Source organism: Silurus aristotelis (genome assembly GCF_946808225.1).
Source record: "Silurus aristotelis genome assembly, chromosome: 7".
NCBI lineage: Eukaryota > Metazoa > Chordata > Actinopteri > Siluriformes > Siluridae > Silurus > Silurus aristotelis.
Window position 1 is genome coordinate 20,571,271 of NC_139580.1, and position 16,595 is coordinate 20,587,865.

General features: G+C 35.5%; 1 protein-coding gene across 1 annotated transcript; it reads right to left on the bottom strand.

Annotated features, from left to right (window-relative positions):
- Positions 1-696: 696 nt before the first annotated feature.
- sqor (sulfide quinone oxidoreductase) lies at positions 697-6,390 on the bottom strand. Its single transcript, XM_083545899.1, has 10 exons — positions 6,243-6,390; positions 5,132-5,363; positions 4,479-4,649; positions 4,032-4,085; positions 2,940-3,134; positions 2,566-2,775; positions 2,292-2,475; positions 2,038-2,105; positions 1,759-1,937; positions 697-1,665 (listed from the first exon to the last, which is right to left on the bottom strand). The coding sequence occupies exons 2-10, from the start codon at positions 5,345-5,347 to the stop codon at positions 1,608-1,610; spliced, it is 1,335 nt and encodes a 444-aa protein (XP_083402025.1). The 5' UTR covers positions 5,348-5,363; positions 6,243-6,390; the 3' UTR covers positions 697-1,607.
- Positions 6,391-16,595: the final 10,205 nt, after the last annotated feature.

Sequence of the window (16,595 nt, forward strand, 5' to 3'; positions counted from 1 at the left end):
ACGCTCACACATGCACACACGATCAGACTGTGGTCCGTTTAAAACGTGCCAATAATACATTCATCAGTAACAATTGTATATAAAATTACACGTTATTGTGTTTACAGCACCCCGAACCGAAGGGTACAATAAATTCGATTATTTACAATAACCTTGATATCGAAAAGCCGTGAATTACCAATATCAAACTATCAATCCACATAAATGTGTATTTGTTTTCGCATTCACAGCACTGATTGCTAAATGTTTGAGCTCTTTTGAAATATCATAGATTAGAGATACATCCTGGGAAGCATGGCCAGGAGCTCTGAAGGTGTTTGATGGATACCATACATGCAGTGCAAAGTAAGAGAGAATATATTCTTCCCAAAGGTCATGCCAGTCAGTCCCAAAGCAACACACACACACACACACTCACACACACACTTGCACTATGTGGACATTTAGTGGAACCAATCCACCCACCTGCATGTCTTTTGGGCAGAAGGAGAAAACTAGAAAACCCTGAGGAAACCAGTACAGAGGGACAATGTGTAATTCTGTACAGATACCTGAGCATAGGACCAAACTGGGGACTGTACAGATGTGATGCGGAAACTCTGCTCGGTCCTGTTTTATTCCTTTTATATGGTAACAATTTGCCAATTTTAATAATAATGATTATATGTAACAATATTTATTAAAGACAAATGGTACTTTAAATGAGTTTATTCATTTTTATTTGTATAGCGCTTTTAACAATGAACATTGTAAATATAACAGCTATAAACAGTTGTTCACTTACTGGCCTGTTTTTATTTCTTTTTGAGGAAAATAAATGTTTGGTTGTTACCAAGAAACTACAAAGAACAATTTAAATGTTGAAGAATTTAAGTGAAGAGACTGATCTCTTACTGTCACAAAGATCTCGGACTGTTGCAAAGATCTCGGACTGTTACAAAGCTTTGACACCAAAGACTCCTTTCACAGATAGTAAAAAAAAGTTTTACAATTGTATTAAAAAATTTTTTTGTTCATTAGTATACACATCTGTATATGTGTACTACAGAAATGATAAAACCTGTTTTGAGCACATTCACAAAAACGTTTGATTTGAATCAGAGCCAGCAAGACATCCAGAGCTTCTGCTGTAGTTAATTCATCAAAACCAGATTAGAGGTTTGAACAGTGCTGTGGAATGCTGGTTTTGTCAAGTACCAATATTTTCAATTGAATAAAACCATAGTTAAAAGGCTTTTTACAGCAAAATATTCACACTGCACATAGTTGCATTGTAATCTAAAAAGGTCATAAATAAACAAACACTCATAGTGTTCAGTTTCTAAAATATACCCATTTTGTAAAAAAAAAAAAAATTTTTAGCCATTATTCTGCTATCCCATCTGTCTTCATAGCTGATTAAAAAATTAATTTGTTTCCCATTTTACCTGAGCTAAAAAAAAAAATATCCTAAAATGGTAATTGGCACAGGTATTACTTTTTTGTTTGTTTGCTTTTGCATACAATCACACCAATTGTTTTATAATGTCTGAAGGTTAGAATGTTAACACAAAGGTTAAGTAAAATGTAATGAGTGTCTATTTGTTTCAAATAATTTCTGTCAGCCTCTATTTCATCCCAAGGTGCATGATTTTTCTGTATGGTCCTGGGCCTCCCCAAAGTCCCCTTTAAGAATAGAGACAATAAATTAGAGCCAGAAAATGTTATACTGGAGAACATAAGGTCTTTGTGCTTTAAAATTGAGTAAGCAAGACTCACCTGAGAAGACCATGCCAGTATAGATGGGGCATTATGTCTGCTTTCATATGATACATGATTCTGCTTTCTTTGCTCTGATCTATTGGGAAAGTCTCCAGAGGTTGTCCATCATAGTCAAACTCAGCCAAGATGACCGTCTTGTAGCTGGTGACCAAAGGGCAAGAGGTGTAGCCATCATACTATGAGGGGGTTAAAACATTTGCATTTATTTAGTCATGATTACTGAATGAAGGCAGGTTGCTTAAACAGAGGTTTATTTTTCAACTCATTCATGCTCACCTTTTTATCAGGATTTTCTTTCTTCATGACTTTGGTAATGGTCCTATCCAGAACACTTGATTGTGCAGCTATAAAAAAAAAAAAAAAGAATGAAACATTATTTGAAATAACAATGCCCATTCATTCATACTTCTCTTCCTACTATGCTCATTTGTAAATCTATTGTGGAAACCTAGTGATTGATGTAGTAAAACATACAGAAGTGCATAATTCATACAATAGGCAGCATTTATTTATGGCTTTTATGCATTTACCTATAGCAGCTGCAGTTTTGGAAGTTGGAAGATTGGTACAGTCCCCAATTCCAAATACATTAGAGTATGTCTTATGCTGAAGGGTGTCTTTATTTACATCAAGCCAGCCACCTTCATCTTCCAACATGGAACCCTTGAGCACTGCTGGAGGTCCCATAGGAGGGGTAACATGGAGCATCTCATACTATTTTTATCAACAAACAAGAATTCTCAAAAGTGAGTAAATCAACACATGATGTGACTTTTGTTGAACCAAGCAGCATTGATATCTTACCTCAAAAACCTTTGTTTCTCCAGGTTTATCAAGGTTCTCAAATACCGCTTCATACTTGTCTGCTCGGACCTCTATAAGGTTGTGTCTGAGGTTTACATTCAGGTCACGTTTTTTCACAATTTCCCAGAGTGCGTCGGCATATTTCTTAACTCCAAACAACACGGGCAATGAGGTGTTGTAAATAAAGTTGGCTTTGGACCGCTTTCCAGTCTTAGAAAACAAAACTCCAGGGTGTCATTATTAATAAAATTAATTCATTCTCATCACTTGAATTTATTCCAATTTTATTAAACAGTAGTTTTTCTTTACCACTGGAACTACACTAAATACTCGTTTCCTATCTACTTTATCTACATACACTTATCTATAAATACCTTTCTCAAGAAGGAATCAGAAAGGTACATGATCTTCTGAGGAGCTCCTGCACACTTCACAGGAGTGTTGGGAAAAGAGAAAACAGCATTTCCCTCCTTGAAGTTCTGTAATGCTTTCCATGTTTTCTCGACTGTTTGCAGTGAATAATTTGATCCGATCTTTGGATGTTCAAAACCTTCTGGAAGTCCTTTAATCTGAAATCAGACAAAAGCAGTAGTTAACGAACATGAAATTTGTTCGACATGTAGACATTGATATAAGCTAAACTTTTACAGTGCGCTAAAGTAGTCTTACACTGTGCTGTACATATAATGGCATGATATACAATTATTATTAAATATGAATAAAGTAATATAGAATTGCAGCTATGAAAAAAAAAATATATAAATTGGGCATGCAAAATACTATATATGGACAAAAGTTTGTGTACAACAAGTTTCAAAAGTGCTTTTTGAACATTCCATTCCACAATTAGATTTAATTTGATCATAAATCATCCACTCTTCTGTAAAGATGTTCCACTAGATTTCGCAGTATAGGTGTGGAAATTTGTGCTAATAAGGGCATTAAAACTAAGATACTGATGTCAAGTATTGATGTAGGGTGAAAGGCCTGGGATGCAATCAGCATTTCAGTTCACGCCAAAGTTGTTCAATAGAGTTGAGGTCAGATCTCTTTACCAGGCCACTCAAGATTTTCCACTTAACCCAGGTAAATAATATCTTAATATGGCTGGCTTTGTGTACAGGGGCAATCTCATAATGGAACAGGTTTGGGCCTCCCAGTTCAAGTGAAGGGAAACTCTTTCTATAAATTTTTGTGCCTTTGTGGTAACAGTTTGGAGAAGAACCACATATGGGTGTCCCAATACCTTTGGCCACAAAGTGCATGTTAGGTCTTTAATATGTGCTTGAATACGTGTTTTATTTGTGTCATATAATGCTATTGTTCAGTATCATTACAGTCTTATTAAACACTTGCATTAAGATATAAAGGGTTATAATGCAAACTAAAACATTTATGCTTTTTTAGATTTCATTTGATTTATTAACAACAACTAACTCTAAAATGACAAGAGATGAAAAAGGTACCTTCTCATAGTGAAGCTGGAGGCCCAGTGATACAACAAGGTAGTCATAGGAAATCTAAGAAGAGATATAATATACAATCAGTATATTCATACTGTACACATATATGTATGTATAAATATAAATAAATAAGTATATATATATATATATATATATATATATATATATATATATATATATATATATATATTATATAAATAAAAATGCAGAGTACACATTATTCTTTTCAGCTAATCATGTTTGTCAAAATAATCTAAACATTTATTACAGTTTGAAATCACATTTATTCCAAATGACTAATTTTATGTCCAGCACAGTTCCAGTAAATCACCCACACCTACACCCCTTATTGCTTTACCAGAGCAACTGAACAATAAACCACCCAGCAATAGGATTGTTTCTTCTTACTGTTAGATAAGTTAAATTTAACTACAATGTCCCTATCCCCACCTCTTTCCCACACTCTGTGAAGACAGTGTTGTTTTTAGGGTCAATCCTCATGGCTCTGGATTTGACCCATTTGACTCCAGAGGGCATCACACTAGCAGTGGACCGTCCAGACGCCTGTACAGTTTTAGCCCCTGCTCCTACTAGTGTCCACATGGGCTGGTAATAATGCATCTGTTAAAAAAAGGAAAACAAAATGTTTCAAGTTCATTTACATCTACTTACTTATACACAAGTATATGTTACAGACAAACTGTAAAACAAAAATCTTATAACGTAGCCAGTATTGTACATGTCAAATTTTAACCAAGTTGAGAATTATACAGCTGCTATAAAAAAATTCTCCTTTTCCTTCAGAGTAATCTTGACTAACAGACAATCTAGGGCAGGGCATTGGTGCATTTTGTGAATGATGTATTATTATTTTATATCACATCAGCACAAATCCCATTATTTCCAGAGAGACATTTTAGGGTTATTTGCCATTAAAAATAATTTGCTCAAACAGTGGCTTTTAGTGTAATCCCCCTAGGTCTGTGTCACTCTAGATAAAATCATCAGCACAAAACAGCATCAATAAATGTCTACTATATTTCCAGATATTTTCTGAAAAAAGTAAGTCTATACAGTGATTTAAGGATTGTAGAACACCGTACCTCACTGGGCTCTACAATAGCCACATTTTCTGCGCCAACCTTCCTTTTCATACGGGCTCCCATGGAAATACCACCACTGCCTCCTCCAACCACCACGATCTTATAATGCTCCTTGGAAGCCAATCCATTACTGGAATGGAAGTTGGACCTCACACAGTACAGTAGCCTGTTAAATCTTCTCACCATAGCCACTTGTAAAGGTAAAGCACCCGCCATGGTCTTGCAGTTTGATCTAAGGAAAAAATAAAAGGTAGGTGGGTGGGGTGGGGTGGGGGTTATGGCAAGTAAACACATGTGCTGGATGAAGACAAAGAGTAGAGTGCAGAAGAGCTGGGGGGGGGGGGGGTAAATATTCGTTCTTTGTGAGGCCGTCAGACTGCTTCATTACGTGCGACTCATGATGGCAATCTTCTACACGGTGTAGAAAGTTCTGCTGAGTCACAATGATTTGTGAAGCCAAAATACAAAACATCGAAGGAATGCGTGTCTGGAGGTTTATTGCGTAATAAAACAGTATAGCGTGCACAGGTTAATTTAGAGGCGATACACATATTTAGGAGTACTATATATATAAAGCAAGTGCTGTGGTCATTTGGGTTATTATCGTTTTTTCAACACAACAGATTTAGCAAAAAACTATTTATATTTGAGCAAGGATTTCACAAGCTTCCCTTCCTATAATCTTTCTGTGCATGATCATGTCTTTGCTGAAACTGGTGCTTTGGGGATAGAAAAACAACAGTAACACTGAGCAGGCAGTCTGCTGTGTCTAGTACATCACGTTAGTGTGTTACAGTATAATGAGAGACATGCATGGATCCTGTTCAACACCTATACATTATACAGTCGACAAAGCTCCACAGTGTAGCAAAAAAAAAAAAAACAGAAGCTGTGTTGCAATGCACAGAGGATTTATCTGCACAGGAATGACAGTAAAACCCTGCTGTGTACGAAGCACTTACAGTGTTAATGTTAGAACTGCACACTGAACACATGACCACTACACAACACCCGACTTCCGCTTCAGCGTTATAGTTGACCTCAACACCTGATATATCCTTTTATAACACAATAATATCAGCCCAGAATGCGAAATTTAATGTCCACTCACCGAACGTGGGCTTCAGGCTTGATAGAGTGCTCTGACGCGCTGCAGCTCCACTCAGTTCCTGTTTACTTTTACTCTCAGTACTTAATGTACTGCACGTCTAATGAAATGCCGTTGACGGGAGAGTCGACTCTTTTGAACCGACTCTTTAGGACCGCTTTCATTTGCAGCCAATAGTTTTCAGATCAGATATAATCAGATATCCATAAGCAAGCCATTATAAAAATTTTTTTTACAAATGCAAATATTAAAAATCAAATATATAAAAAAAGGTTTTAATATGCCTTCCAATTTGCTTTCACATTTTTTTGTATATTTTTCTCGTGTGTGTGTGTTTTTTTTTTTTTTTGTAATCTGCTTTCTGCAGTCCTACATTTAGGGGTTTTAATAAAAATCTATAAAATCTCTACTGGTCATCCATTTTTTTTATATTGCTATCTATTTTCTTCATCTAATTTTGTGTACTAGTAATCAGATTTTTCATATTGGTCATAAGATTTCTTTCTATTGGGAACCTTATTTTTCCTATTGGTCATTTTATCTATTGGTCTTCTAATCTTCTAATCATCTGTATACATTTGGCCACGCCTACTTTGTTAAAGGCGTTGCAGAAACATGGCAGAAAAACAGCATAGTGTCAGGGTCGGGACATTTTTTTGGGATTGTTTTTGTCTTTGCCACCAGATGCCGCCACTGAGCCCCTATCCCCTACACCCTTATCCCCTACTCCCTAGCCCCTAACTGTTTAATGTCTCCCACATGCTCCTTGTTAGTTTTGTCTATTTAAGTTGCCCTTTTTGCCTTGGTCTTTGTGGGTTCATCATGTTTGTCTTCACTTTTGTTGCAGTATAGTTGTCATTTGAATGTGACAGTATTTTTTGTTGTGGTATCTTCTTTCTTGATATTGGTCTTGGTATTTGTCTGTCTTGATACTAACATTTGAAACTAGATATGTGTGGGTTTGTTTTGTTCTGTGTGTTTCTATTTAGTTTGATTTGTCTGCTGTTTTCTCGAATTTTCCCTAGCCTCCTGGTTTCTCCTGTTTTCCCTAGCCTCCTGGTGTCTCCTAGCTTCTGCTGTCTTCTCTAGCCTCCTGACTTTTCTGTTCTCCCGAGATTATTATTTTTTTTTTGTATTGTGCTTATTTTGTATTGATAAACCTACTCTGCCTGTTTTTATATTTTTGATTCTCTTTTCTTGAGCTGTTTTTGGACTTATGCAATGGCATGAATCTTTAATGAAAATAATATCTCGAATGTGTCTTTGCAGTTGGGTTCCAACGCCTCCCCGTGCCAGACTGCTAGAGTGTTCAAGACCTGCTCTCAAACCTGACACATAGTGCTCTGCAAAATCAGTTCACCAATATCTGACAAGACTGTAAATGATTTAGGAAAAACTTGCTGAGCTACACTTACTATCCTTTTTCTGGAACCTGTTCAGGCCAAACCAGAACAATTCATATTAAAAGTAACACATAACAGTAACTGATAGTCTCAGTCTACTCTGCACTCTGAATTAGCTTACTTTTCTTTTTCTCTGCACAAATACTCTCCTCTCAGATTTTACCATGTTACATTAAAGTGCTGTGGAAAATAAGACCGGTTTCCAGATTAGGCTGTTTGCTGTCTATTTGTGTGTAACTTGGTTAATTTCAACCTTGCTTCTCGACTTCTTGAGACAGATTTTTTTTTCTGTTTCATTACTTTCTCTCTTTCATCATTAACATGAATTTTTAATTTATTTTCTCTAGTTTAATTTAGTAATTCTTACTAGTTTATGAAGCATTTCTTACTGAGATATCTCACTGGATTTTCTTGGTTTTATTCACAATTAATCTGCTCGGTCTGCTGGTGTTTTTTTGTTTCTAATAATGTAGTGTTTTCCTTAAGAGGTTCTTTTAAAGGTTCTTCTCAGAGGTTTTTGCTGATCTTGTGAACAGAGCGGCCTTCTGTGTGTAAACGGTTGATAGCTTTCCTTAAAGCGTTCTTTCAACTCGTTTGTCATTACTTTTAACAAGCTGGACCCCAGGTAATTTATAATGGATGTGTGTAGGCAGTACACTTCAATTCCTTACAGCTTATTGAAATAAAAACCGTGTCATTCATTCACATTAAGAGATGACCAGAAAGTGTTTCAAAACTTGATCTTAGTGTAAAAAAAAAAATAATAATAATAATAATACAATTTTTTTAAATAATAATAATAATTATTATTATTATAATTGTATGTCCAGTATGTTCTGGGAAATATTTTGCTTGAAATTTTGTGAAAATGTTTATATATTAAGTGAATATTAAAAACAAAAACAAAAACAAAAAAAACAAAGTAAATATTGTTTTTGTTAAAAGGGGAATCAGGTGTCATAACATTTTACCACTAGATGGAGATATTTACTGAAGAGCAAGCAAAAGTCACATAAAGCTGAGATTAAAATTTTAGGCCTGGAATTACATGTTGAATGTTTGTGTTTGTTTGTTTTGTTTATATTTAATTTAATACTAAACATAACAACGTTACAATTAAGATTGCTGATAGAGGATTGATTTTCTCTCCATTTGATGATACCTGTGAATATAGATTTTTAATTATCATACTAGGGTCAACTGATATATATATATGACCTGTTTTAGAATGTAATCAAATAAATACCTCAACACAGATCTTTTTTTATGTTTACTATTTAATAATAATGATATAATTAAGACAGACTGAAAACTGCTTAGTTGACACGTTGGTCATTTATGATTTTCATTGATTTCATCCTTAGTGACACATTTAAAATTTATTTTAGAATAACTTTTATTCTATTCTTCTATTTGTAGCACACTTATGTTGATATTAAACCAAATATTAATACAGTACCAGTATTAAAAAGGCTATAGATCCTGTGTCAGCATATTCTGATAGGTTGTACAATTATACAACAAGATACTCTTATTTTATTATTAACATATATATATATATATATATATATAGAGATATTTGGAAACATTTATAAAAAAAAAAAAATGAATAACCAATATTTTATTTATATTTAATTATATGCAACAGATTAAGTAAAAACACAATGGATAAAAACACCACTAAGTAACATTTTACAAAATAAATTGTAAAAAAGTATGATAACAGAAATGTTAAATAAACATTTTATATGATGTTCCTGAAGTTCAATGTTCTTTCATTGACATGTTGGTGTATATTACTTTGTATAGTATACAAATTAATTTAGGAGTAACTTTTACACTTTAAGTTCATGATTTACAAGAAGAAAAAAAAATATCTAACTGTTATTGTAACTTGTTTGTTGCAAATTTCCAGGATTATCACTGGGTCTGTTTGTTCTGAAGCAAAGGAGCAAGTCATGATCTATAGGGAAATTGTGCTGCTAACTTCGACTGCAACAACATGAGCCAATGCAGGTGTGTGTGTGTGTGTGTGTGTGTGTGTGTGTGTGTGTGTGTGTGTGTGTGTGTGTGTGTGTGTGTGTGTGTGTGTGTGTGTACTTGTTCTCCTATCCCGGTGGGGACTTCAACCTGAATGCACAATGACTCATGGGGACCCATGTCACCGTGGGGACCTAAATTGAGGTCCCCACCGGCAAAGCCATACAAGCACCTCCCAAACAGTGTCTAGACACGCTCAGTGAGGTTTTTTCTGAAGACCCTATTGGGTCCATTTTTAAGAAAAAAATCTGTGTGACTGTTTAATCTATGCACCCCTAGAGATCACACATGGTATTGCCGACCCCACCGTTACACTGTTCTGGAAGTGTGTCATGTCCTTCCCACTCTCTAGCACCATCTATTGATCAATAATTAAATATATGTAAATGTAATGTATATTACACAATAGATTATTTACTTATTTACTTATAAATGTATATTAATTTATAAAATTAACAAAATTAAGTACATTTACTGTTGATGCACCAGAATGAAACTTCAGGGTAAACTTAAGCCACAAATTATGTTAATACTAAGCAAGTTATTTTTGTTAGATTACATGAAAATGCATTTAATAATTTGAATATAATAGATCTGTTAAAACTGAAGCCCTTAATGAAATAAAAAAAAATAACTACTAACACACTATTTTCATATAAATGTTTCATGACTTTATTATAAATGTATAAATTTATTGTAATTGCTAAACACTTAGATAACAGAGCTACTCATTATACCCTCTGTCCACATGACAGTCTCTGGCTAGTAGTAATGCCATGATATAGCTTTGGCAAGACCTAATGGAGAAAGGGAGAATGGGGCCAGATACATATCTCTTTATAAAGCTAAAGAGGTGAATAGTACAGATATAATCCAATCTGGATCCAAATGTTAGAAATCTACTGATCCAGCATCAAGATGTTAGTGCTGCTCATGAAGTAGAGGAGCAATGATTTGCTAACAACATGGCTAAAGGCTCTGTAAGGTGCACACAGGTGGACTATATTCTATCCACGAGATGCAACTTCAAAGAGATTAAAGACTGTAAAGTGTGGGGAGGGGACAGTGTAGCTAGACAGCATCAGATGGTGGTCTGAAGGATGGTCCTGGAGTTGAAGAAGAAGAGGAGGAGAGTGAAGACTGAAAGAAGAATAAGATGTGGAAACTGAAGGAGGAACTGAGATTTAGGGAAGAGGTCAGACGGGAGCCTGGTGGTGGTGAGGTGCTGGATGATTGGGCAACTACTGCAGTGGTGATAAGGGAGACAGCTAAAAAGGTACTTGGTGTGACATCTGGAAATAGAAAGGAGGATAAATATACGTGGTGGTGGAATGATGAAGTGCAGGAAAGCATAAGGAGAAAGAGGTTGGCAAAACAGAATTGGGATTGAAAGAGTGATAAGAAAAGTAGACAGGAGTACAAGGGGATGCAGCAGCAGGTTAAGAGGGATGTGGCAAAAGAACACTAAGAACAATAAAGGATGGAGATGGAAATGTGTTGACTAGTGAGGAGAGTGTGTTGAGAAGATGGAGGGAGTATTTTGAGCAGCTGATGAATGAGGAAAATGAGAAAAAGATAGAGAGAAGTTTGGATGGTGTAGCAGCAAGTGGATAGGATTAGTAAGAAGGAAATGAGAGCAGCAATTAAGAGGATGTAGAGTGGAAAGTCAGTTGGACCAGATGACATACCGGTAGAAGCATGGAGATGTTTAGGTGAGATGGCAGTGGAGTTTTTAACAAGATCGTTTAACAGGATTATGGAGAGTGAGAGGATGCCTGAGAAATGAAAAAGGAGTGTGCTGGTATCGATCTTTTAAAGGGGGATGTGCAGACCTGCAGTAAATACAGGTAATTAAGTTGATCAGTCACACTATGAAGTTATGGGAAAGAGTAGTGGAGGCCAGGCTGAAGGAAGAGGTGACCATCTGTGAGCAGCAGTATGGTTTTATGCCGAGGAAGAGCACCACAGATGCATTATTTGCTTTGAAAAAGTTGATGGAGAAGTATAGAGAAGGTCAGAAGGAGTTGCATTGTGTGTTTGTGGATTTAGAGAAAGCGTATGACAGCAGTGAAGTGTGCAGTAGGATCGACAAACTGGTTCAAGGTGGAGGTTGGACTGCATCAAGGATCGGCTCTGAGCCCTTTCCTGTTTGCAGTGGTGATGGACAGGTTGAAGGATGAGGTCAGACAGAAGTCTCCATGGACTATGATGTTTGTGGGTGATATTGTGATTTGTGGTGAGAGTAAGGAGCAGGTTGATAAGAACCTGGAAAGGTGGAGGTACGCGCTGAAGAGGAGGGGAATGAAAGTCAGTAGAAGTAAGACAGAGTACATGTGTGTGAATGAGAGGGAGGGCAGTGGAGGGGTGCAGATGCAGGGAGAAGAGGTGGAGAAGGTGGAGGAGTTCAGGTATCTGGGGTCAACAGTGTAAAGTAATGGAGAGTGTGTTAGAGAAGTGAAGAAAAGAGTGCAGGCAGGGTGGAGTGGGTGGAGAAGAGTGATAGCAGAAGTGATTTGTGATAGAAGAACATCTGTGAGAGTGAAAGGGAAAGTTTATAGGACTGTGGTAAGATCTGTGATTGTGTATGGTTTAGAGACAGTGGCATTGAGTAAAAGACAAGAGGTGGAGCTGGAGGTAGCAGAGCTAAAGATATTGAGGTTTTCGTTGTTAGTGACAAGGGTGGACAGGATTAGAAATGAGTTTATTAGAGGGACAGCGCATGTAGGATGTTTTGGAGACAAAGTAAAGGAGGAGCGATTGAGATGGTTTGGACATGTGCAGAGGAGGGACATGGGGTATATCGGTAGGAGAATGCTAAGGATGGAGCTGCCAGGAAGGAGAAAAAAAGGAAGACCAAGGATGCGGTTTATGGATGTGGTGAGGGAAGACATGCAGGTAGAAGGGTTAAAAGGGACAGATGTAGAGGACAGGGGCTATGGAGATGGATGATCCGCTGTGGCGACCAATAATGAGTGAAGCCGAAAGAAGAAGCCATGGTGGAGCTTGGTAGCTCACTGGGTAAGGTGATAGTTTACCGATTAGCAAGGCTTCAAGCCCCAGCTTTGCCAAGGTGACATTTTTATTTCTCTTTTGAAATATAATAGTTTGTCTACTTTGTGATATTAAACTGTAAATCAATTTGTTAATTAGAGAGACCTGTTTAATAGATTGCTTTATTTATTTGTCTTTTTCTTTTCTTTACTTCTTTGGCCTACTTTTAATGAGTTACATAGTGTTAAAGTATGGAAAAGAAGCCATGCTGGTTCATTAGGCTTATTGACTGCTTGCACAAGACAGATCTCATAGCTCAGTGGGTAAAGCATAGGTTTACTGGTCAGCAAATCCCCAGAAGGTTGTGGGTTCCATCCCCAGCATTGGCATGGTTCTATTTTTTTTTAATATAATAGTTTGTCTACTTTGTGATATTAAACTGTAAATCGATTTGTTAATTAGAGAGACCTGTTTAAAAGATTGCTTTATTTATTTGTCTTTTTTTTTTTTAAACTTGTTTGGCCTACTTTTAATACGAGTTACATGGTGTTGAAGTATGGAAAAGATGCCATGCTGGTTCATTAGGCTTATTGACTGCTTGTACAAGTCAGATCTGATAGCTCAGTGGGTAAGGCATTGGTATACTAGTCAGTAGGCCTGCACAAGGTTGTGTGTTCAAACCCCATATTTGCCAAAGTAAAGTTTTTATTTCTCTTTTAAAATATAATAGTATGTCTACTTCTTGGCATTAAACTGTAAATCGATCTGTTAATTAAAGAGACCTGTTTAAAATATTGCTTTATTTATTTGTCTTTTTTAAAAGTCTTGTTTGGCCTACTTTTAATATGAGTTAAAAGGTGTGGAAGTATGGAAAAGAAGCCATGCTGGTTTATTAGGCTTATTGACTGCTTCAAGAAGGCAGATGTGATAGCTCATTGGGTAAAGGATAGGTTTTCTGGTCAGCACGTCCCCACAAGGTTGTGGGTTCAAACCCAACCATTAACATGGTGTTTTTATTGTTTTTTTTAAATATAATAGTTTGTCTACTTTGTGATATTAATCTGTAAATCGATTTGTTAATTAGAGAGACCTGTTTAAAAGATTGCTTTATTTTTTTTGTCTTTTTTTTTTTAAACTTGTTTGGCCTACTTTTAATATGAGTTTTAATATAGTGTTGAAGTATGGAAAAGAAGCCATGCTGGTTCATTTGGCTTATTGACTGCTTGCACAAGACAGATCTGATAGCTCACTGGGTAAAGCATAGGTTTATTTTTTTGGCATGGTAGTATTTTTTTTTAAATATAATAGTTTGTCTCCTTTGTGACAATAAACTGTAAATCGATTTGTTAATTAAAGAGACCTGTTTAAAAGATTGCTTTATTTATTTGTCTTTTTCTTTTTTTTACTTCTTTGGCCTACTTTTAATGAGTTACATAGTGTTGAAGTATGGAAAAGAAGCCATGCTGGTTCATTAGGCTTATTGACTGCTTGCACAAGACAGATCTGATAGCTCAGTGGGTAAAGCATAGGTTTACTGATCAGCAAGTCCCCACAAGGTTGTGGGTTCAAGCCCCAGCATTGACATGGTTCTATTTTTTTTTTTTTTTTATATAATAGTTTGTCTACATTGTGATATTAAACTGTAAATCGATTTGTTAATTAGAGAGACCTGTTTAAAAGATTGCTTTATTTATTTGTCTTTTTATTTTTAAACTTGTTTGGCCTACTTTTAATATGAGTTTTAATATGGTGTTGAAGTATGGAAAAGAAGCCATGCTGGTTCATTAGGCTTATTGACTGCTTGCACAAGACAGATCTGATAGCTCAGTGGGTAACGCATAGGTTTACTGGTCAGCGGGTCCCCATAAGGATGTGGGTTCAAGCCCCAGATTTTGCATGGTAGTATTTTTTATTTATTTATTTTTTTAATAAAATATAATAGTTTGTCTACTTTGTGATATTAAACTGTAAATCGATTTGTTAATTGGAGAGACCTGTTTAAAAGATTGCTTTATTTATTTGTCTTTTTTTTTTAAACTTGTTTGGCCTACTTTTCATATGAGTTTTAATATAGTGTTAAAGTATGGAAAAGAAGCCATGCTGGTTCATTAGGCTTATTGACTGCTTGCACAAGACAGATCTGATAGCTCAGTGGGTAAAGCATAGGTTTACTGGTCAGCAGGTCCCCACAAGGTTGTTGGTTTAAGCCCCAGATTTTGCATGGTAGTATTATTTATTTTTTCATTTTTTTTATAAAATATAATAGTTTGTCTACTTTGTGATATTAAACTGTAAATCGATTTGTTAATTAGAGAGACCTGTTTAAAAGATGGCTTTATTTATTTGTCTTTTTTTAAAAACTTGTTTGACCTACTTTTAATATGATTTACATACTGTTGAAGTATGGAAAAGAAGCCATGCTGGTTCATTAGGCTTATTGACTGCTTGCACAAGACAGAACTTATAGCTCAGTGGGTAAAGCATAGGTTTAATGGTCAGCAAATCCTCACAAGGTTGTGGGTTTAAGCCCCAGATTTTGCATTGTAGTATTTTTTATTTATTTATTTATTTTTCATAAAATATAATAGTTTGTCTATTTTGTGATATTAAACTGTAAATCGATTTGTTAATTAGAGAGACCTGTTTAAAAGATTGCTTTATTTATTTGTCTTTTTAAAAAAAAACTTGTTTGGCCTACTTTTAATATGCGTTACATGGTGTTGAAGTATGGAAAAGATGCCATACTGGTTCATTAGGCTTATTGACTGCTTGCACAAGACAGATCTGATAGCTCAGTGGGTAAAGCATAGGTTTACTGGTCAGCAAGTCCCCACAAGTTTGTGGGTTCAAGCCCCAAAATTGGCATGGTTCTATTTTTTTTTTATTTAACATAACAGTTTGTCTACTTTGTGATATTAAACTGTAAATTGATTTGTTAATTAGAGAGACCTGTTTAAAAGATTGCTTCATTTATTTGTCTTTTTTTTTAAAACTTGTTTGGCCTACTTTTAATATGAGTTTTAATATAGTGTTGAAGTATGGAAAAGAAGCCATGCTGGTTCATTAGGCTTATTGACTGCTTGCACAAGACAGATCTGATAGCTCAGGGGGTAACTCATAGGTTTACTGGTCTGCAGGTCCCCGCAAGGTTGTGGGGTCAAGCCCCAGCATTGCCATGGTTCTATTTTTTTTTTATATAATAGTTTGTCTACATTGTGATATTAAACTGTAAATCGATTTATTAATTAAAGAGACCTGTTTAAAAGATTGCTTTATTTATTTATTTATTTTTTTTTAAACTTGTTTGGCCTACTTTTAATATGAGTTTTAATATAGTGTTAAAGTATGGAAAAGAAGCCATGCTGGTTCATTAGGCTTATTGACTGCTTACACAAGACAGATCTTATAGCTTAGTGGGTAAAGCATAGATTTACTGGTCAGCAGGTCCCCACAAGGTTGTGGGTTCAAACCCCAGATTTTGCATGGTAGTATTTTTTATTCATTTATTTTTTTAAATAAAATATAATAGTTTGTCTACTTTGTGATATTAAACTGTAAATCAATTTGTTAATTAGAGAGACCTGTTTAATAGATTGCTTTATTTATTTGTCTTTTTCTTTCCTTTACTTCTTTGGCCTACTTTTAATGAGTTACATAGTGTTAAAGCATGGAAAAGAAGCCATGCTGGTTCATTAGGCTTATTGACTGCTTGCACAAGACAGATCTGATAGCTCAGTGGGTAAAGCATAGGTTTACTGGTCAGCAAATCCCCAGAAGGTTGTGGGTTCAATCCCCAGCATTGGCATGGTTCTATTTTTTTTTAATATAATAGTTTGTCTACTTTGTGATATTAAACTGTAAATCGATTTGTTAATTAGAGAGACCTGTTTAAAAGATTGCTTTATTTATTTGTCTTTTTTTT